A 21,842-nucleotide genomic window follows, 5' to 3' on the forward strand; every position below is an offset into this window, starting at 1 on the left:
GAAAGCGGCCGTTCTATCCCAATGTCTCACTATATGGACGCCATGGAGATAGGAAGCTCTTTATTCTCTCTCTAGGAGAGGACACGAATGACGCCGCTCTGGGCCTGGACGTCTCTATGGTTGATCTCTATGGACGCTGGGGCTGAAAAAAGCCGTTCCAACTGAGGCCGGAAGTGCGGAGCGCCGCTGCTGCGGACATTCTAGGAGAGACCAACGCCGTGCAGGTAAGAGCCAATGGCAGAGCTCGCCGCAGTTCAGGCGTCCCCTGCGAGCGTAACGGAACTCTGTGTTTCATCCAATCGCGGCTCGCTTTGTGCAATGACCCCGCCCCCGGGACACGCTCGGCCAGTGGGAGGAACGCTTCTCCCCTCTCCTGGTTGGCTGCAGCTGCGCGGTGAGGGAGGGGCGGTCCCGCGGGTGGTTGCGGGGAGCATGCGCAGAAGCTGCCCTGGCGTTTCTGTTTCGGAGCGTCGCATGGGGGCGGAGTGCGGTGAAGCGGCCGCCGGGGCGGAGGGGGCGCCCGGGCAGGTGAGGAAGAAGCGCGCCTCCTCCCCGCCCCGCGGGCCTCCCTCTGTGACCCATCGCTCACTCCGCCCCCTGCCATCTCCCCCCGTGGGCCTCCCTCCACCCCCTGCCTCCTTGACATCTCCCCCCACTGAGGTCTTCCCCCACATCTCCACCCCATTGGGCTTTCCTCTGTGCCCCATCGCTAACCCCTCCATCCCCCCCACTGAGGTTGCCCCCCACATTGCCACCCCCTGTGGGCCTCCCTCTGTACCTCATCGCTTACCCCCATCCCCTGTCCCCTTGACATCTTCACCCCCTCTGGGCCTTCCTCCACCCCCTGCCCCCTTGACTCCCCCCACATCTCCACCCCTGTGGGCTTACCTTGATGCCCTATAGCTTACCCCCTTCCACCCCTGCCCCCTTGACATCTCCCCCCCCCCATTGAGCTCTCCCCCACATCTCCACCCCATTGGGCTTCCCTCTGTGCCCCATCCCCTGACATCTCCCCCCCCCCCCACTGAGGACTCCTGCCTTGTCTGTCTGGCTGCAGCTCCTCCCTCAGCCAAGTGTCTCTCTGCCTCACTAGCATGGGAGTCACAGCCTTGTCTCCCTTAGGGGGTTCTGGGATCAGTTCTTTGGGGATCTGGCCTTTTTCTGCGGGGTTTCTCTGACGTGCCTCACTCTGGGGTTGGGGTAATGAAAGAGGGCTGTGGTACTGACTAAAAAAGGGGGGTCAAGCATGGTAGCCACCTCTTTCCTCTTCTGCAGTGGTACAGCTAGAGGGAGTTGTCACAGCACTAAGCATCACAGGGTGCCTCAACACACTGTGCAAGCAGCCCCTCTTCTCAGAGCCATTCTGAGGGCTAGAGCATCTCTTCTGCAGAGGCATACCTAGAGGGAGGGTGTCATGGCACTAAGTGTTGCAGGACATCTCCATGTGCCATGCTAGCAGCCCCTCCCTTTGGGAGCCATTCCAGGGGCTAGAGCAAAACAGAGGCTCCAGAGGGGAGGGGCTGCTTGCATGGTGCATTGAGGTGCCCTGTGACACTTAGTGACATGACACACTCTCCTCTAGCCATGCTTCTGACTCCTTTATCCTGTTCCTCTCTCTCTCACCCCCCCTCCTCACTGTGCAGGGCTCTTGCTTCCTTTTCTGTATCTTCAGCAGCACAAGGCCTTGCTCTCCTCACTCCTCATCCCCCTAAGGCAGTGGTTCCGAAACTGTGAGCTGTGGCTCCCTGGGGAGCCATGGAAACCAGCCAGGTTTCCTTGTGGAAAATGTGCCGCCCTATACAATGTATAGGATTGTAACCCTAATGGGGAGCCCTAGCCAATGGCCCAGTAGGTCAAGGGAGCCACCAGTTGAAAAAGTTTGAGAACCACTGCCCTAAGGCTTTCTTCTTCTCCCAGAATTTTAGCCCAGTCGTGTTGCTATTCCTGCCCCTACAGCAGCTGCCACACCTAGAATGGTCCTGTGACCGCAGTTCAGAAAAGTGCCCCTTCCCCATCAGTATATCCCTATGCCAGGAAGCACTTTTTGAATTTCTACCTCTCTTAAAGGTACAAGATGCTTATGCACCTGATAGCCATCTTATTATTTGTATGGTGCCCCCTGCATATGTAATCTTTGTTCACTCTCTCCTCATTCACTATCAGCTTTTTCATAAGGCCTTTGACAATACTCATGTACTTTTTAAAATGTGCACACACCTGTTCAGCCCACTGATCTTTTCTGGTGTTTTCTCCTATCCTTTTTCTATGGGGCAAGAAATATTCTCTTCCTAGTCTTGGCAGTGGTAGGCTTGCCTTTCCTAACTGGACTAAGAGGCACCTTGTAAATGGAACAACTACCCTGATCAGTCCCAAGGTAGCATCTTTTCCAAGGGCTGTATGCTGGTGTGTCTCTTACATCTTTTCTTGGGGTAGGCATAAAAGAAACCATTTTTAATGTGTTTTGCTGTGTAAACTCTTTTGTGAATTCGTTGTTGAAAAGCAACATATGCTGAATTTCTTACATACATAGTTGTGAGTTGTGAGTGAGTTGATGTAGTTGTATTAGTCTGTTTATTGGCAACCTTATCTAATTCCCTTTTTCTTTTCCCTTTTAGCTGAGGAGTTGCCCCCTTGGTTAACTGCCTGATTCCTGCACTTGTCCACTACTCGGAGCCAGCATGTCGGGCCCTGCAAGCAAGCGTGCAGCTGGGGATGGGGGCTCCGGGCCCCCCGAGAAGAAAGCCAACAGAGAGGAGAAGACCACTACCACTCTGATTGAGCCCATCCGACTTGGGGGCATCTCTTCTACGGTGAGAATATGGAAGGAGGGCAGGTGGTAAGGATTGGGAGGTGGTGGTGAAGTCTATGACAATTGGTTTATTTAAAATATTGTTGTCTGGGAAGAAATCTTGGCAATTCCTGGGGATATGTGCCAGACCTTTAAAAAGATGGCCTAGTTTTGGAGGTGCTTGGAAGGCAAGGGAAAGGATTGCAGGGCCAAAAATCTAGAAATTGGAAGCTAGTGCCTGAATATCAGAAGTAAAGGGCTGAAGCTCAGGGCCAGTTCAGGACTGACAGCTAAGCTTAAAATGGGATGGAGATACTTAGGACTTTTGGAAGGTGAATACAGTCCTCTTTGGGAGTTCATCCTAGTACTTAAGTGTCAACTTTGTCTTGTGGGTCATATTTTTTTAATTGATACACTACATTCTTCATCATAATATTTTAGATGATGCACATCACTTGTGGTGGTGCATCACATGAAAAAATACCACTGCTGCTCCTCCCCGCATAGTCATGTGAAGGTGTCCCATCCAACTCAACCCCAATTGAGCACCATATAAGCCAATTGAGCCTTATATAAGCCATGTGATTGGAGCCAGTTCAGGTGTTTTGTCCCATGTGATTCTAAGGAAGGGGAGTACAGGTAAGATCCTCTTGCCTTTTGTGAGATAGGCTACTGTGGACTGAGCATACCATCTGGACCAGCCTGTACCAAGCAAGAAGAAAATAAGCAATACGGAACTATATATATACTTACATTAAAAAAATCAACATTAAAAAACGTTAGATTAATATAATGCATCTAAGTGTTAGGATGCAGCTGATTTGTTTGACCGAGCTCCCTCCATTCCCCTTCCTACCAGGGTTTCCAATTTCTAGTACATTTATTCCATTTCTGCCTTTCCCCCCATTTTTATTCTAATATGATTTTTAGTTTATTCATTATATCACAAAAAAAAGTCGAAACCTTAGTTGAAATTCTGGGCTGTCTTCAAAATTTTACATAGGGGATCCTGACAGCATTGATTATATAACCTTATGTTTAAGAACTAGTGACAGTGTATTCAGCCATGAAACAGATGACGTGCTGGCAGAAAAGATGGGTGCTAATAAGAAATGTATTGTGATAGTCTCCCTAATTGTTTCCATATCTGTGGAGTTTTGAAAGTGTAACTGGAGGCCTTTGAGTATAAAGGTATAGCAAATAGGTATAGCAAATAGGTTTTGGGCGCAATTCAAACAGTGCTTAGGCCAGCACAAGTCCCTTGTTTGGCCTCTGGGTGTCACAAAAGTGCCATAAGGCACTTTTGTGCCACCGCAGGAGTCGGGAGTGTGGCGCACTGTTTGTTCTGGCCAAGTCAGGCTGGGGTGGGTGGTCTGGGAGTGTTCTGGGGTGGGAGGGAGTAGGCAGACCAGGCTTGGGGGTTGGAGCCAGGATCCGGCAGGCTGATCCTAACCCCTCTTCTGGGTGTTCCAGCCTAGTTCTGGGCTGCTTGGATTTGTGCCACCTTTTTAGGTGGCACAGATCATTTTTGGGGCTTCGGGTGGCTTATGGGAATGGCCAAAGTTTACATTCTGGACGTGGGACTTCCTGCTTTAGGAGGAGATGGATCTCAAGGTGCTTCAATTCAAGAACAAGAAATTAGCAGAGCGCCTGGAGCAGCGTCAGGCCTTTGAGGATGAGCTGCGTGAACGCATTGAGAAACTGGAGAAGAGGCAGGCTACCGACGATGCCACCCTCTTGATTGTCAACCGCTATTGGAAGCAGGTCAGGGGGCCCTCCAGGCTGATATTTTTTTCTCCTTAAGTTTCTAGTCTTTAGGTTTGCAAGTATAAGGTTGATCATTGCCTGGTACCTTGTGAAATTGCATGAAACAGTGAGGGGCTGGCTAAGAAGACTTTCTTTTCTGCTCTTCGTTACATCAAGCCCTTTTTCCGTCTTATGTCTGCAGCTGGATGAAACGGTGCAAGTGCTGCTGAGACGTTACGATGGGGATTGTGGGCAGACTCTAGAGGAGCCCAAGTCAGAGCTTGCAGGAGCAGAGTTGGATGCTGCTATTCTGGGACAAGAGGGAGCAGAGAGGAGAGGTAAGCCAAACTTCCTGCCTCATGGGATAAGGTGTGGATGCAACATGGGGACATTCCATCCTCAGAGTTGATGCTGATTCTGATTGTCTGTTTTCTTTAGAGGTAGTCCTGTCTCCCATTGCTCCATCTGCCCCTTGGAAGGCTGGGGGTCTTGTGCTGAATGAACCAGCTCTCTCCTTCCTGGCCACCTTAGCCAGCAGCAGCAGCGAAGAGATTGAGCTGCAGCTTCAGGAGCGCATGGAGTTCTCCAAAGCTGCTGTCTCCCGCATTGTGGAGGTCTCTGACAAGATCCATCGGCGCACAGAGGAGCTCTGCCAGAAGATCCATGCTCGTGGTGAGGCCTGAGACCCAGTGAGGCATGGGGTGGGGAGGACGGGGCTTTGGAGCATGTCAACAACACTCTTGGAAGCCGTTGTGCAATGCCAGCTGAGGCTTTGTTTCAGATATTACTCAAGAAAGGGGGACAGATTGGACTCTGTGGGGATAGAGTGGTGGAGCAGGACTGATTGGGGGCTGCATTCTTATCTTTCGTAGTAGTCAGGAGGGGAAAGCATCCAGCAAGATTTAGTGCACGTGTGTCAATAGCCAACTGCCCTCTGTCAGTGAGGGGTAAGAGTTGCCTCTGGGCCAGCAGTGGGAGATTTTTTTTACAATTATTTGTTTGTTCTAATCAATAACTAAAGACAAAACAATGCAAGGTTAGAGTTTTCTCAGGATACTGGAAGCAGAGGAGGCTTTGGCCCTCCTTCCTTCCCTCAGCACACAGGTCTGCAGGGAGAGAGGTTGCCCCAGCTGGCCTCTCTCAGATCTTGGCAATCTGTTGTGATGGTCTGAATTTCTTCACCTGGACTTCAAATCTTTTGTTGTGGACTAATTTGCAAGGTTGTTAAAGTGAAGGGCTGGTGAAGGTTGGAGGCTAGTGACATATGTTTAGCTGTTGCAGGTTGATGAAGGGTAGCTTGATCACTGAAGGTCAAATATTACAAAAATGAAACTAATAATAATAATAATAATAATAATAATAACTTTATTTCTACCCCGCCTTTCTCCCCGAAGGGACTCAAGGCGGCTTACAACATATTAAAAACAATTTAAAAACAAATAAAAACATATTAACACATACTAAAAAACAGCAGTCAGAGTAAAAATAGGTAAAAAGAGCATAGAGCAGCAGCAAGTCATAAAAGAATCAGGCCTGTAAAAAAAATATTAAAAGATGTTAAAAAATGTTAAAAGGCCAAGAACTCAGAAGGCCTGTTTAAACAGAAGGGTCTTCAGGCCTTGCCGAAAGGTCTCAAGAGAGGGAGCCATTCTTAAGTCAAGGGGAAGGGAGTTCCATAGCGTTGGTGCCACTATTGAGAAGGCCCTATTTCTTGCAGCCGCCCCACGTACCTCCCTAGGCGGCGGCACTTGTAAAAAGGCCTTCTCTGATGACCTGAGAGGGCGAGCCGGATTGTACGGGAGCAGGCGATCTCTAAGATACCCTGGTCCAGAGCAGTATAGGGCTTTAAAGGTCAATACCAGCATCTTGAATTGGGCCCGGAAACGAATGGGCAGCCAGTGCAGCCGCTGGAGAAGCGGACTGACAGGGTCGAACCGCCTACCTCCAGTAACCACACGGGCCGCCGCATTCTGCACTAGTTGCAGTCTCCGAACCGTCTTCAAGGGCAGCCCCACATAGAGTGCGTTACAGTAATCTAATCTCGATGTCACTGAGGCATGGATCACCGTGGCCAGGTCTGCACGATCCAAGTACGGCCGCAGCTGGCGCACCAGCCGAAGCTGAGCGAAGGCCCCCCTAGCCACAGCCGCCACCTGGGAATCCAGGAGCAGCTGCGAGTCCAGGTGGACCCACAAGCTGCGGACCTGCTCCTTCAGAGGGAGTGCAACCCCATTCAGGGCAAGCCGATAGTCCAGCACCTGCATCGAGGATTTCCTAACCAGGAGAGCCTCTGTCTTATCCGGATTTAATTTCAGCTTGTTAGCCCCCATCCAGATCCTCACTGCCTCCAGACAGCGCTCCAGGTCCTCAACCGCCACCCTGGAGTCTGGAGGAAAGGAGAGATAGAGCTGGGTGTCATCAGCATATTGATGGCACCCCACTCCAAACCCCCGGATGACCTCTCCCAGCGGTTTCATGTAGATGTTAAATAGCATGGGGGACAGAATTGAGCCCTGTGGCACCCCGCATCTCAAGGGCCAGGGTGTCGAACAGGCATCCCCCAGCACCACCATCTGGGACCGACCCTCCAAGTAGGAGTGGAACCACCGCAACACAGTGCCTCCAGCTCCCAACTCGGCCAATCGGCCCAGAAGGATACCATGGTCGATGGTATCGAAAGCCGCTGAGAGGTCCAGCAGGACCAACAGGGACGCACTCCCCCTGTCCAGTCCCCGGCGTAGGTCATCCACCAAGGCGACCAAGGCGGTTTCCGTCCCAAAGCCCGGCCTGAAGCCAGATTGAAAAGGATCCAGATAATCTGCTTCATCCAAGCCCCTCTGGAGTTGGGACGCCACCACCCGCTCAATTACCTTGCCCAGAAACGGGATGTTGGAGACTGGCCGGTAGTTATCCAACACAGTGGAATCCAGGGAGGGCTTCTTCAGGAGGGGGCGAACCACCGCCCGTTTCAAAGCGAGTGGTAACGTCCCCTCCATCAAGGAAGAGTTGACCACCCTCCCTGTCCACTCAGCCAGCCCACCCCGGGCAGCTCTTATCAACCAAGCTGGGCAAGGGTCGAGCAGGCAGGCAGATGGCCTCACACTCCAAAGGAGTCTGTCCACATCCTCAGGCTGTACAAGCTGAAAAGAATCCCACAACACAGGACAAGCAGTTGCCAAGGGGACATCGTCAGACACTGTCAATGTGGCATCCAAGTTGTGACGAATACGATCAATTTTATCTGCAAAATGTTGCGCAAACACGTCACAGCGGCTGACCGTGTATTCCTCCTGGTCTACTGGGGGGGCCTGATGGAGGAGGCCCCGCACCACACGGAACAGCTCTGCCGGACGGTTGTCAGCAGACGCAATGGTAGCAGAGAAGAACGATCTCTTCGCTGCTAACACCGCCACGGAATAGGAATAAGAACACACAGGATATAACATTTTACAATATTCATAGTTCATTAGCTACCTTAGGTGCTCAAACTTTCGGGGGGAAAGACAGGATAATTTATTAAATATCAAGGTTTAAAGTAGTTCAAGTCACTAACTTCCAGTATATCTTCTTGTTAGATTATTAGATTGTTAGATTATTTGTTAGATTATTTTGGTGCCCTGTCAGAAATAATGAAACTTTTCTGAGCATTATGAACTCCTTCTATTTACTTATTTTTGAGTTCATTCAAATGCCCCTGCTCTTGTTCATGGTAGCAGAGAGTGAACAATCAGAACTTTTGTGTTCTCTAATCAGCAATGCTGTTATTTACTTTGTTTTAATGCTTTATAATACTAGCTTGTTATTTTTTTGTTAACAGCAAGCCTGTTGGGTAGACGCTGTTAAAGATTTCCTGTTAACTATTGAAGAGCTGAGGCTGTGAAAAGATGGATTGGTTTCTGGAAAGTGCTTGAATTCAGAGCCCTCATCCACAGAGAGAGCTCTGTGGGCTTGTGGGCCGCAATGCTATGCAGACTTAAATGGAAGTAGGTCTTGCATAGGCCTGTTCTGCTAGACTTGTGGCTCAAAGCAGGAGTGAGTTAGCAAGATGATGTTTTCTTTTGCAGGCCCTGTGGTGGGCAGTAGTTTTTTATAGTAGAGCTTGCACAGAGGTTGAGGAGTCAGGGATCTGGTTTCTCATGCCCCTTCTTCTCCCCCTCCAGTGGAGTTTGATCAGCTGGAAGAGGCAGTGAAGTCTCTCAACAAGGAGCTGATGAGAGAGAACCGGCACCTACAGGACCTGACCACCCAGCTTCAGGAAAAGCACCACAAGATCTCCCTGGAGGTAGGTTCCTTGCTCAGTTTCATATTCTATGGATGAACTGTGCTGGCTTGAGTGCATGGATGGCTCTGAGATGCATCCCATCTTTCCCTGCCCTGCCTAGTACACAGAGCTTCAGGACAAAGTGACTTCCTCAGAGACCAAAGTGCTGGAGATGGAAACGACCATCGAGGATCTGCAGTGGGATATTGAAAAGCTGCGCAAGCGAGAACAGAAGCTGAACAAGCACCTGGCTGAGGCGCTGGAGCAGGCAAGTGAGGCACCCTGCAGCCCCAATCCCCCCTCCTGGTCCTGTTGAAACGCCATTCTTTCCCTGGGGCAAGAGGGAAGCAGCAAACCGCACTTGATATTGAATCCTGTAAAAATTTAGGCAGGAGTGGAGTGAGGTGGCATTTTTGGGCAGGAGGATCACTTTGGGCTTGTCCTCCAGCTGATAAAATGCATCATAGATGGTGGGTGGATTGCTCAGGCTGGGATGGACTTGTGGGCCTTTAGTCCCCACAATTTGTGGGGTATTATGTATAATATGGTACCACCAGTGTTCTTGGTGCTTTACAAAGTACAAAAGAACAAGTCCTTGCTCCAAGGAGCTTATAGTAAAAAATGTGACTTAGGGGAGGGAAACGCAGGGATAAATGGAGGAAGACCATGTAGCTGTTTGTTACACGTTTGTCCCATGAAGTGGGGCATGGGAACTGGGGCTTGTGCTGAAGCCGTCATGGAATAGCTGGATTTTGAGCAGGGATTTGAAAGAAGTAAGAGAAGTAGCATTATGAAAATTTCCTGAGATGCCATTCCAGGTGTAAGGGACAGCGAATGGGGATGGATTGGAGGTGACATCACTTGAAGCAGGGGGACCTTCAGCCAACTGAGGGTGGAGGAACCAAAGTGACAAGCCAGGAGAGACAGCTAGAGAGGGAAGGTGGGCAAAGCCATGGACGAATCTGAGACAGGTGGAGAGAATGTGATTTAGAGAGCTGAAGTGGGCAAGCCTCTTGTGACACGAATGACTCCATGATTCAGGGGATTGTTCAGCAAAACAATCTGTTTTACTCAAGGTAGTGAGTGAAGCAATGTGTTATAGTGAAAGGAAAGCACGGCCCTTACTCTGATGGACTTGGGAGTACAGTCCTTAAAGAGGAACTGCCTTTCCCCAGGTATGAGGATAACTACCCCTTAAATTGAGGGGTTATTCTTATCCCCTGGGGGCTGGGGATAAGAATAGGCCCTCAGTTTGGCTGTACTTGTCGTAAGAGGCGACTGAACAGCCACCGGGTAGATGGGACTCGTCAGCCTGGGAAGGCAGCTCATCTGAGAGAAGGAAAACTCTAATTCCAAACCTCCACTGCCTTGTGGCTACATCCAGTTATGGAAAAGGCTTCAGGAGTCAACCTCGAGGCAAAATCCGGAGCCGGAGTCCCTGAGGCAGTTCATGGCTGAACACAGTCACGTTCTGGCAACTCCTGCGACGCCGCTGGAACCAACCGTATTGGCTTCTGCCTTTCCATTGGACCATTTCAGCGACGTGGAGAGGGGGGGATTTGCTGCATGGGTAATAGCCTATCCTCCATACCTACTTTACCCAGGCTTCGCGCAATGGAGAGGACACTCTGTTCCAGAGCCACCATTCAGAGCGTGACACCATGGTCTTCCGAGACTGAAGGATGCCAACATGCATGAAGTTGAGGGGTTGGAAGAACCTTGCTCAGGATCCCTTCTGTGGCTTGTGGAATGGGGCCTTGGACCTTGTGCAACCAGCTGCCAACCAGGGCTACTCCATCTGTTGCTTGTGGGGATTTCAAAATGCTGCACTCAGTTCTTATTAGGATGGGCTTTTTTATGGTGGCTCAGCAAGGCAAGAGTTTCCTTTCTGACCCTCCCTCCTGTCATCATAGCAGGCATTAACCTAATTCGAAATATTTTTGCATCTCTTACGCGTGTGTCTGCTATTGTCTGAAAAACTGATACGAATCTAGAATTAAGCTTTGCGCAAAAGAGCAAAGTGTATTTAAGTTTTAGAAGGCAGAACTGGTGTGTACAAAACTCTAAACCTTACTCTTTTTCTTTGACAGCTAAACTCTGGCTATTATGCATCAGGCAGTTCCGGTGGATTCCAAGGTGGACAGATCACACTTAGCATGCAGAAGGTAAGCAGGGAGAACAAGGTGGAGGATGTGTGGTGGGATTGGGATGAGGGTCTTGGAGGAGGCCTGGGCTTCCTTTGTAGTGTCATGCTGACTCTGTTTTGTGTTTTGCAGTTTGAGATGTTGAATGCAGAGCTGGAGGAAAACCAAGAACTTGCCAACAGTCGCATGGCAGAGCTGGAGAAACTGCAGCAGGAAATGCAGCAGGGTGTCAGGACCAATGAGAAGCTCAAGGTAGTGTGTGTAGAATAAATGCGACAGCAGGGCACCCAGCAAGTTGCCAGGCAGGAAGTGTTGCATGCTCTAGAGCAGTAGTCTTCTGCAGGGGTCTCCCAACCCAGAGATGGGCATGTGATTGCCTCTGCTACCAATTTCTTGTGTCTCCTTAATTAGCTTGCACCAGAAGCAAGTGGAAAAAATCTTGCAGCAGGTTTGTGCATGCGTGGAAATGGTAATAGTGTGTTCAAATGATTGGTTATGCCAGTGTTTCTCAAATGGTGGGTCGAGACCCACTAGGTGGGTCACTAACCAATTTCAGGTGGTACCCCATTTTAGTGTATATTTTATTCTTAATATATTAGATTTGCTGCTACCATGGTATATGATTGCATTTGGGGAAATGTCGTAGAGGTGTATACATTTTACAGGGTAATGTGTATACACTTTTAATAATAGTCAATGACTTATCCCCAGGTAAGTGTAGACAGGATTGCAGACTTTGGGATGTTTGGGGAATTCTTTTTACACAGATCAGCAATTGTTTTGGGGGGAGGGTAGGAGGGTCCTTATTTATTTTTTTAAAAACTTAAACTTATTGTAAACTTTTAATTTACTTATTTAGTTAGATTTGATTTGGTCGTATGGGGAGCGAAAATTTTCCTGATTGACGATGTCACTTCTGGCCATGACATTACTTCCAGGTTAATGACATCACTTCTGGTGGGTTCCAACAGATTGTCATTCTAACTGGGTCCTGGAGCTAAAATGTTTGAGAAGCAGTGCTTTATGCGTTTTAAATTTATCTGCTCAGTTGTACAAGAGAATGTATGTTTTAAAACAAAACAATTCCCCTCCATTACTCTACAGATAATATCTGACCAAAGGCACTGAGCTAGAGCTGTTTCTCTTCCCTTACCTTGCAGGTTGCGCTTCGGAGCTTGCCCGAGGAGGCGGTGAAGGAGACGCTGGAGTACAAAGTGCTGCAGTCTCAGTTCTCGTTGCTATACAGCGAGAGCCTGCAGGTGAAAACGCAGCTGGATGAGGCTCGGGCCCTCTTGCTCACCCTCAAGAACAGCCACTTGCGCCACATTGAACACTTGGAGGTGAGGAAGCTTGTAGGGCATTCCTGTGTGCTCAGGGCCTCCATCCCCTGCCGAGGCCATTCCCTGAATTAACTGCTTAAGTGGGATGTAGTCCTCCTCTCCCCCATCCTGGTTTGTGGCACTGTGTCAGAACATGAAACCAAAGTGTTTGCAGAGTAAAAAAGATGCCGCAATATTCAGTTGGTGGATTGACCTGGCCAATTCCCTAAAAGTACTTTATTTGGTTGAAAAAGGTTTCATCATTTGAGCACCAATCAGGTTTATATAAAAAACATTTTTGATACATATATGGACCTGTAAAAACAATGCAAAGAAAGTACAAGCTTGGAAGAGCTGTTCCTGCCTGTATGAGAGGAACGGGTGGGGTGCATGTAGTCCAGGCTCATGTCTGCCACCATCCTTATTTGCCTGCTGTTTAGAGCTGGGAACAGGCAAACCAAGTTGAAGTCCTGTCAGGGAGCTGGACGCCAAACTTTCCTTGAGAACCAGTGTGGCACAGTAGACTGCGTACCAAACTAGGACTAAGCAGGGACCCAGGTTCAAGTTTCCACTCAGCCATACAGTTCACTAGATGTGTTTGGGCCTCACTCACTCACACACACACACGCACACACCCTAACCTACCTTGCAGCATTGGGAGTATAAAATGGTGAAGGAGAGAGAACCATGTATACTACCCTAAGCATCTTTGAGGAAGAGATTGGTTAAAAATCTAATGAATAGGCTAGGAAGCCACAAGCATATGATCATCTGAGAGAAGAGGACTGTTGAGAAGAGGCTACGGCGTTTGGGCCTCTTCAGCCTAGAAAAGAGACGCCTGAGGGGGGACATGATTGAGACATACAAAATTATGCAGGGGATGGACAGAGTGGATAGGGAGATGCTCTTTTCCCTCTCACATAACACCAGAACCAGGGGACAGCCACTAAAATTGAGTGTTGTGAGAGTTAGAACAGACAAAAGAAAATATTTCTTTACTCAGCGTGTGGTTGGTCTGTGGAACTCCTTGCCACAGGATGTGGTGACGGTGTCTAGCCTGGACACCTTTAAAAGGGGATTGGACAAGTTTCTGGAGGAAAAATCCATTACGGGGTACAAGCCATGATGTGTATGCGCAACCTCCTGATTTTAGAAATGGGTTATGTCAGAATACCAGATGCACCAGGATGAGGTCTCTTGTTATCTGGTGTGCTCCCTGGGGCATTTGGTGGGCCGCTGTGATATATAGGAAGCTGGATTAGATGGTCCTATGGCCTGATCCAGTGGGGCTGTTCTTATGTTTTTTTTCCCTTTAGAACTGCTTTGTGTTTCTCTTACACATTTATGCAGATTCAATTGGAGAAAAAAAAAACCTGAAACTTATTTGATTAAGATTTCTTTAACTAGATGACAGCCCTAGGGGGGAAAATATTTATTGACTCAAGCTGCTAGTTCAGAAAACGGTTGTGTGCGTGTGCTGATTAGATTTGTGTTAGGTCTTGTGTATCCGCTTTGGTTCCTTTGTGGCTAATGCTGTTTTCTGTCCCTGGCCATAGAGTGATGAGTTGAACCTGCAGAAGAAGTTGCGGACGGAGGTCATCCAGTTGGAGGACACTCTAGCTCAGGTGCGCAAGGAGTATGAAATGCTGCGCATTGAGTTTGAACAGAACTTGGCTGCCAATGAGCAAGCCGGTAAGATTGTGTTTTTCTCCCCTCCCCCTGGGCGTTTGTGGTATTTGATGGGAGTTTACCCCTCATTCACATGTCATGGTGCTGCCTGTTATGGGTGGGGATGCTTCTTACTCTGTGCCCTTCAACGTGAGCTGTTGCTGTCCTATAACTGGGGAAGAGTATGTGACAAGAGCCAGCGTGGTGGTGTTTCGAGCTAGAACTGGGAAAGATCTGGCTCAAATTCCTGCTCAACCATGAAACTCAGTGGGTGATCTTGACCTAGCTGCGCGTGTGCACTCTCTCTGTCTCTCTCTCTCTCTCTCTCTCCTTGCCTAGTGAATCTCACAGGATTGGTGCGAGGATAAAAATAGGGGGAACTATGTAAGCCAACCTCATTTCCTTGGAGGAAAAGTGGGATAAAACTGTTTTTTAAGAACACCATAATTAGGTAGGAGACACGTTTACACCCAAAATTCCATCAGTGCTGGTTACCAGGGAGATGTGGCAGACACAGCATGGGTGAGGAATCCTTCCTTGGCTCTGTCTTCCAGATGAACTTTGGCCACCTCCATGAGCCGTGCTAATTCCTCTCCACCATGTCTCAGGGGTCAATCATGGCTGCCTTCTGAGATGGTGCCTGCCTCAGCACGCATAGTCTAGAAATGGAGGATGTTTTCTTTCCTTCAGAACTGTTGTTCTGTTTGTATGCAAATGTATGTAGATTTAATTGACCAATTAAAACTCTGCAGTTGAAGTAAGATGTGTAGTTGGGTAGCAGCTCTATAAATGCCCTTCTTTTCTCTTCCCTTCTCTTCCTCACCTTCTACCTGAGGTCCCATCAACCGGGAGATGCGCCACCTGATCAGCAGCCTCCAGAACCACAACCACCAGCTGAAGGGCGATGTGCAGCGGTATAAGCGGAAGCTCCGGGAGGTGCAGGCGGAGATCAACAAGGTGGGTCTGTGATTTGAAGCGGTGATGGCTCAGGCAGCCATTCTGCGAGAAGCCTGGGGATAATTCTGGAATGGGTCAGCCAGTTCTTGTTCTCCCTTCTTGTGTGAAGAGCCTTTTTCAGCTCTCTGTATGGCTGTAAACACATGATGAGTACAGGAGAGAGGCTGCTTTGAATTCCTTCCTTGAAGAAAGGCAGGATATAAAGTAGCAGCATAAATATATTTTGTTGTGAACTCCCACAGATTATGCAGGACCTTGTTTTTCTTTTAATCCTAAAAATGCATGTCAGCTGTTTTGACTAAAAATGGCAACTCCCACGGACCTTAATGGGGGGCATATTCACAGACTGGAGCAACTCCCCGCCATCCAGTCTACCTCTTCTTATTCTCCCCAGTGCTTTCGTGAGCCTGCACCAGTGGCTCTCAAGCTTTTCAACACCTGGAGCCACTTTTCAAAATGATATTCTACTGGGGCCCACTTTACGAGATTTTAAAAAAAGGTGATCTAGAAAAAAAAATTTATTTACCGATAATATTTATTTGTAGAAAACTTGATCCATTTCTCATAATGAAGCAGTCCTAATGAATTGCCTCAAGGCTTGAGGGGCTTCATTACGTGAGCCAGCGTTCACCTGCCCCCACTACCTGTCTTGGGGGGAAAAACACATCAGAAAAAAATTGCTCAAACATTTATCTTCCTGTATTTATACAAGTTTGCAGACTGCAGGAGCTCAGTTCTTTGCAGTTCTCAGTAGCTATTTGATTTTTGAATAGCCTCTGGACTTGAGGCAATTACTTTTTATATGATCTTTGCATCACCCTTGTTTTCATTGGCTGCTCTGATGAACCTACCAGAAATCAGGTCACGATCCACAGTTTGGGAAACGCTGCCCTTCATGTTTTCTAACTTCTCACACATGCACATATGTGTGCACATAAAGTAAAATTCCAGATTGTGTGCACACATGTAGATATATGTCACCTAAGCTGGTCAGAATGGAATGTTATGGTTATTAAATCTGGAATGTTTTAGTTCCACAGTTCCGGAAGTACTGGAGTACATTTTCCACTTCTCCCTGCAGCGCGCTTTCTTCTTTTACCAGGTTCGGATGCAACAATGCGGCTATTCCTCTGGTTCAGTAGCAGCGCCCCCTACGCCAGGGAATGAGGACCCTGCAGGACTTCCGGGATCCTCAGGGGTTGCCACAGTGAAAGAGGAGGATGTGGCGGCGGCAACTCCTGAGGTGAAGAAGGAGCCCAAGGAGGTGCCAGTGAAGAAGGAGCCCAAGGAGGAAGCGGTGACTCCCCAGCTGCCAGGAATCCATGAGGTGGTGAAGAAGGAAGAGGAGGAGCCTCCTGCCCCCCAGCCACCCAGCCCTCAGCCACCCCCACCTCCACGGGCCAAGGAGCCTGAGCGATCCAAGGGGCGCGGTAGTGAACGGAGTGGGGACCGCGAGAGATCACGGGATCGAGAAAAGGAGACCTCCTCCTCCTCATCGTCGTCGTCATCCTCTTCTTCACGAGATCGGGACAAGCAGAAGGGCAGTGGAGGCAGTGAAGATACCAAGAAGAAAGACTCAGATCTTGTCAAACAGCTGCGGGCTGATCTGAAGTGAGAGTTGTAGCATATCCAAGGAAGGCAGTGGAGGGTGGAAGATTTGAGCATTAATCAGATAGGGAAAAGGTGTCTGGAGGACAGGCTGTGTAAATGTTGGAGGGTGGGGAGACACAGTGCCATGAGAAGAATGTAGAGAAGTATGTCAGGGTATTGGGGAACATCCGAGCCTGTGAAAGTTAGTGGGGAAAAGGGGGGCCTTTGTTGCAAGGAGGTGTTATTGATACCAAGCTGACCAGTTGCTCCCTTGGAGCTCAAGCAGTCATCTCTGTCTGTGGTTCTTAAAACTGCTTCTTGAAACTGGCCTTCCCATGATTGGCAGTCAGGGAAATCTTGGGATTTGAACTGTGAGGTGCCCTCCTTCCTGCTCATCCTATCTTCCTCTCCCCCAGGAAGGCTCAGGAGAGCCAGAAGGAGATGAAGCTCCTGCTGGACATGTACAAATCGGCACCCAAAGAGCAGCGTGACAAAGTGCAGCTCATGGCAGCTGAAAAGAAAACAAAAGCAGAGGTGAGACATGCACAAGAATGCCAGCCTACCCGAGGGCGGGGTGTGTTTCTTTCCCCCTTCCTGTGAGGCATTGTCCAGCTCCTGCTGCTCTTTTGCAGCTAAGCTTTGTTGCACTGAGAGTTTGTGCATCTGACAGCAGCTGTATAGCCTTACCAGTGTCCTGGCTCAAGGCAGGACAGTGGCTGGAGGGAAAGGTGAGATGCTCACACATGGTTCACAGCTGCCCCTTGCCTAGTCCAGAGCAAGTTTCCAAAATAAAATTTGGTCGTACTTTAAAAACTGGGCTGAATTTATTTTTGAAGAAATTTTAAATCTGCCTTCTTCCTTCATTAACTGAGGTGTTGAATTTGACTGAATCATTTCTGGGGTTGAAAGAGAAGGAGTCAACTTCTTGATAAGAAGTCAGAGTTGTCTTTTTGGCTGGGTTCCGCTGGCAGGTGGAGGAACTACGAGTGCGAATTCGTGAACTGGAGGAGAAAGAGAAGAAAGAGAGCAAGAAGATGGCTGATGAAGATGCCTTGCGTAAGATCAAGCTGGCTGAGGAGCAAATTGAGCACCTGCAGAAAAAGTTGGCTGCAACCAAGCAGGTATTGTCTCTGGCAGGAGCATGGGCAGAGAGTCTGTACAGGTATAGCTGCCACAGAACCTATAACCAGAACTGGTGGTTCCCCCAGCCTCTCTGTAACCATGGAGGCATGGCAAAGTTGGGCTTGTCCACCAGGACCTCTGGAGGGTGGTGACCATGAAGCTGGAGAATAAGCTGAGTGTGCAAGAGAACAAGCTTTGCCCATGACCATCAAGGTGAGTGTTCATTGTAGCCATAGAGAGCAGGTAAGGGCTAGGAGGGAAAAGTGTTTAGAGCAGTCTCATTCGTTCCATTACTCACTTTTCTCACCATGCAGGAAGAGGAGGCTCTACTGTCAGAGATGGATGTGACGGGCCAGGCCTTTGAGGACATGCAGGAGCAGAACATGCGGCTGAATCAGCAGCTGCGTGAAAAGGATGATGCCAACTTCAAGCTGATGTCAGAGCGCATCAAGTCCAACCAGATCCATAAGCTGTTGCGTGAAGAGAAGGATGAACTGGCCGAACAGGTGCTGGCCCTTAAGTCGCAGGTGAGACAGGCTCCTTTCCTTATTGGGGCTGCAGAGCATTTTGATTGTCATGAGTAGAAGTTTAAACAGTTTCCTTTTCTGTTTGTGTGAAATTGGTTAGAATTCAAACTACATGTTTCTTCTCCAAACCATTTAAGATTTTTAAAAGTGCAAGAAAGGAGGTTTGGTTTGATATGCTGACCCAGATGGCCAGCTGAAAGTGGGAGGATCTAAGCAGCCTCAAAGTGCATTTAAGGGCAAGCTCCTAGCTTGCCATTCAGTGTGGGAACCAGGAGCTGAAACACTGACCTGTATCGCTGCTGAATCACATTGCTGAACTGTGTGACAGAAAGATGGCTCCCAGAGCATCTGTGGTAAATGCACTCAGTGGCATTGGAAGAGCTGTGTTGTCTCTATTTCCATGGTGCCCAAAGGTTACTGGAGAGTAAATAGGATTCACGGGTTGCAAACCCAGATGGGAGTGTCCCTGGTCCCTCAGGGCCTTGCAGAGAGTGTGGCCTTGGCGAGGTAGTGGCAGTGGAGGACCCAACTGGACAGGTGGGCTCTGGATGTCTTTGGATCCTGAGTCAGGTGCCATGAGAGCACCACAACACTGCCACTGTTGCTGGGGGGAGGGGTGGAGTCTTGCACACCATTGAACACTGAATACTGTTGCTTCTGGTTTCTGTGCTAGGTGGATACCCAGCTGTTGGTGGTGCAGAAGCTGGAGGAGAAGGAACGTGTCCTGCAGGGCAACCTGGCCACTGTGGAGAAGGAGCTCACACTACGCAGCCAGGCCCTGGAATTCAACAAGAGAAAGGTACGGTGGTGGTCTGGTGGCTCCCAACTTAGGGAATGGGGAGAAATGGGAAGTGAGCAGCGTGGTTTGGATGCTTGCTTAAAAATATACAGAGCGTTCTTTGCTGAGGTTTGCAGGGCTCAGAACCCCACTCCGCAGCCCTGGGAGTCATTGCTGTGTCCCTCACCGAACCCCATTCAACCATGCCTTTTGAGCCTTCAAGGCCAAGATACTTGCTTTTTAAAACTGAAAGTCAAGATTCTCAGGATGCTGAATGTTGTACTCAGGGCCAGCTTCTGTGCATACACAATGTGGTTCTAGTATAGAAGAGGGACTGGGTAGGATGTTGTTGTGGGGCCTTGTGAGGCCAGGTGTGCTCTGCTTGGAGGTTGCTGAGAAGAGAGCATTCATTATCTCTGTTGCTTTCTCCATGCAGGCAGTGGAGGCAGCCCAGTTGGCAGAGGACCTGAAGGTGCAGTTGGAGCATGTGCAATGTAAGCTGAAGGAAATTCAGACCTGTATGGCTGAGAACCGGGCAGCCAAGGAGAAGGAGTCTTTCAATCTCAAAAGAGCTCAGGTACCATGGGGAAGAAACGAGAGCACTTTCAGGGGTGCTGTGCAAGTGTACTGCCTGATTCTAATGCTTTATGGAGACTTCTAGGATCTAATTTTTTTAAAAAAGATACTAGCCCTCATGGTTGCAGAGAGAGATGTTCTAAGTATATGGGCATTGCTTTTTGTCCTGGAACACACCCTGTGGTCCCATTGGCTTGCATTTCTTCCCCAGGAGGAGATCTCTCGCCTGAGGCGCAAGTTGGAAAAACAGCGCAAGGTGGAGGTGTATGCGGATGCTGATGAGATCTTGCAGGAGGAGATCAAGGAGTACAAAGTAAGTGGAGGAAGGAGGTCGTTTGCAGTGTAAGGAGAGGTGGCCTTGTCACGGTGAGGTGGGCCTGGGATCCTGACCTCATCCTTGCTTGTCCACCCCCACAGGCCAAGCTGACCTGCCCCTGCTGCAACACGCGTAAGAAGGATGCTGTCCTCACAAAATGCTTTCACGTCTTCTGCTTTGACTGTGTCAAGACGCGCTATGACACCCGTCAGCGAAAATGCCCCAAGTGCAATGCAGCCTTTGGAGCGAATGACTTTCACCGCATCTACATCAGCTGAGTGCCTGGGCCTTAATTCCTCTGCCAAGGAGTGTCCATACAGACTTACAAAGACCTGCCTTGGACCCACACAATACTCATCTCCACTTGCGTTGTGGATCCCTTCCAAGAGTTAAAACATTTTCAGAGGTTTTCTTTTGGGTGAATCTTTCTGTGTTTGCTTTCTCTTCTCCCTCCCTGGTTCTCCTCAGTTAGTTCACTGGGTTACCTCCAGGTATCACTGGATCCCCTCCATGTATCTGGAATGACGTTCTGTGCTGCTCTTCTCTTCAGTCTTTCCCAGGTGATCCCCTCCAAGTTCCTTCTGGATCTTTTTTCTTTCTCCAATCCCCACCCTCATTTTAAAAGCTTTTATGACTGAAGATCACCAGTCTCTGGCTGCAGTCAAGCAGACTAAACACTCACTGTTGGGGATGGGGCATTTTCATTTTTTAAAATTGTTTGAATGTGTTAGAAGTAAAATGTAAGAGGTGGCTTGCTCTGGCAAGGTGCCCCTCTGTTCCTCAGAACCGTGTGTCTGTGTTTGCTATGGGGCATTGTGTTGGTGGGAGATTGCTGGACAGACAGGGGTTCCTGCAGAGGGCAGTTTTTGGAGGATGTCAATGAACCCTATCCAAGCAAAGCTTAGGCACATGAGAATTTGGGGGGGGGGGAGTGGAGGAGAGATGCATAAGGAGTTGTGCATGGAGGCAGTGAGCCAACTCTCTGTATTGTTTGTGTGTGTGCATGGGATGCTGAAAGCCTACTAGTTAGGAAACAGAACTGGGCAGAAAATGAGGTGGGGGAAGAAGAGGATCCACATCTAACCAAGGTTAGGGAGGCTCAGGGTGCAATCCTAACCAACTTTCCAGCACCAAGGGCAGGGAAGTGAAGGTAAACATTCCCTTACCTTGAGGAGGCCTCCATGACTACCACCCAACTGCAGGGTTCAGCACATGCTCCATTTGCACAGCTATGCCAGTGCTGGAAAATTGGTTAGAATTTGAGCCTCAGGTCCTGATCCTGAACCTGGTGCACCGGCTTACTGCTGGTGCACACTGTCGTTAACATGCCATAGGTCACATTTACAAGCCTTACCGCAGGCCCAGTACTGGAGCTGGCCAAGCATGAGTCCTTGCTGGGCCAGCTCTGGTGTTAGGCCCACGGTCTTCCACCCAGTGCTCTGTGTGAAGTGCCAGGCAGCAGAGGGGTAAGACAGTGCAGGGGGAGACATGGAGGAGGTGTTACGCAGTGGATGGAAGGCAGGGGGAAGGTGTGGGGGGGAGGGGTAGGACTGGTGGAAGCTCAGACATGGGACTCCTTGATTTGCCAGCTGAAAAGCCACTGCAGAACCAAGTAGCCCCATTGTGGGACTACTTTCCTTACCTGGGGGAAGGGGACGAATGTTCTCTTACGCTGAAGAGCCGCTGGTGCCTGCCCAGCATGCTCAGGATGCAGCACCAGCCATTTTGGTGCCACGGCAGCCCTGCAGCTCTGGATTGGGCTGCCCGTGCCAAGGAGTTGAGTGCTCGGTGCCACATGATATGTATCATGTCAGAAACCTAAGGAAAAACAGACAAGTGCCTTTAGGAATTGGTGTTACAGGGAAGGGTCTATTTCCTATTGGCTCCTAAGACCCATTAGGCAATTGGATAGAGGGATCATTTGCTTTTTGCATTGGGACCATAAAAGCCGTACAGTAGTTGAACATGTAACTTACCCTACCTCAAGTTCTGTGTGTGGGAACAAGTCTTGAACAAATTTGAAATGACACCCAAGCTGCATGTATACATG

At 49.2% G+C, this 21,842-nt stretch overlaps 1 protein-coding gene across 1 annotated transcript; it reads left to right on the top strand.

Annotated features, from left to right (window-relative positions):
- The first annotated feature begins 431 nt into the window (after nucleotides 1–431).
- RNF40 (ring finger protein 40) lies at nucleotides 432–20,578 on the top strand. Its single transcript, XM_066628950.1, has 20 exons — nucleotides 432–528; nucleotides 2,616–2,810; nucleotides 4,385–4,552; nucleotides 4,737–4,872; nucleotides 4,973–5,206; nucleotides 8,695–8,816; nucleotides 8,917–9,063; nucleotides 10,886–10,960; nucleotides 11,072–11,191; nucleotides 12,100–12,279; nucleotides 13,815–13,950; nucleotides 14,762–14,883; nucleotides 15,986–16,494; nucleotides 16,890–17,007; nucleotides 17,445–17,594; nucleotides 17,910–18,122; nucleotides 18,796–18,921; nucleotides 19,337–19,477; nucleotides 19,688–19,789; nucleotides 19,894–20,578. The coding sequence occupies exons 2-20, from the start codon at nucleotides 2,679–2,681 to the stop codon at nucleotides 20,068–20,070; spliced, it is 3,108 nt and encodes a 1,035-aa protein (XP_066485047.1). The 5' UTR covers nucleotides 432–528; nucleotides 2,616–2,678; the 3' UTR covers nucleotides 20,071–20,578.
- The last annotated feature ends 1,264 nt before the right edge of the window (nucleotides 20,579–21,842 follow it).

The sequence above is a fragment of the Tiliqua scincoides genome, chromosome 5 (assembly GCF_035046505.1).
Source record: "Tiliqua scincoides isolate rTilSci1 chromosome 5, rTilSci1.hap2, whole genome shotgun sequence".
In the NCBI taxonomy this organism is placed as follows: Eukaryota; Metazoa; Chordata; class Lepidosauria; order Squamata; family Scincidae; genus Tiliqua; species Tiliqua scincoides.

Coding starts and splice junctions, on each gene's coding strand:
- RNF40 (XM_066628950.1), top strand. CDS start 2,679: ATGTCGGGCCCTGCAAGCAAGCGTGCAGCTGGGGATGGGGGCTCCGGG. Junction 5,207..8,694: donor CCAGAAGATCCATGCTCGTG/GTGAGGCCTGAG, acceptor CTCCCCCTCCAG/TGGAGTTTGATCAGCTGGAA. Junction 8,817..8,916: donor ACCACAAGATCTCCCTGGAG/GTAGGTTCCTTG, acceptor TGCCCTGCCTAG/TACACAGAGCTTCAGGACAA.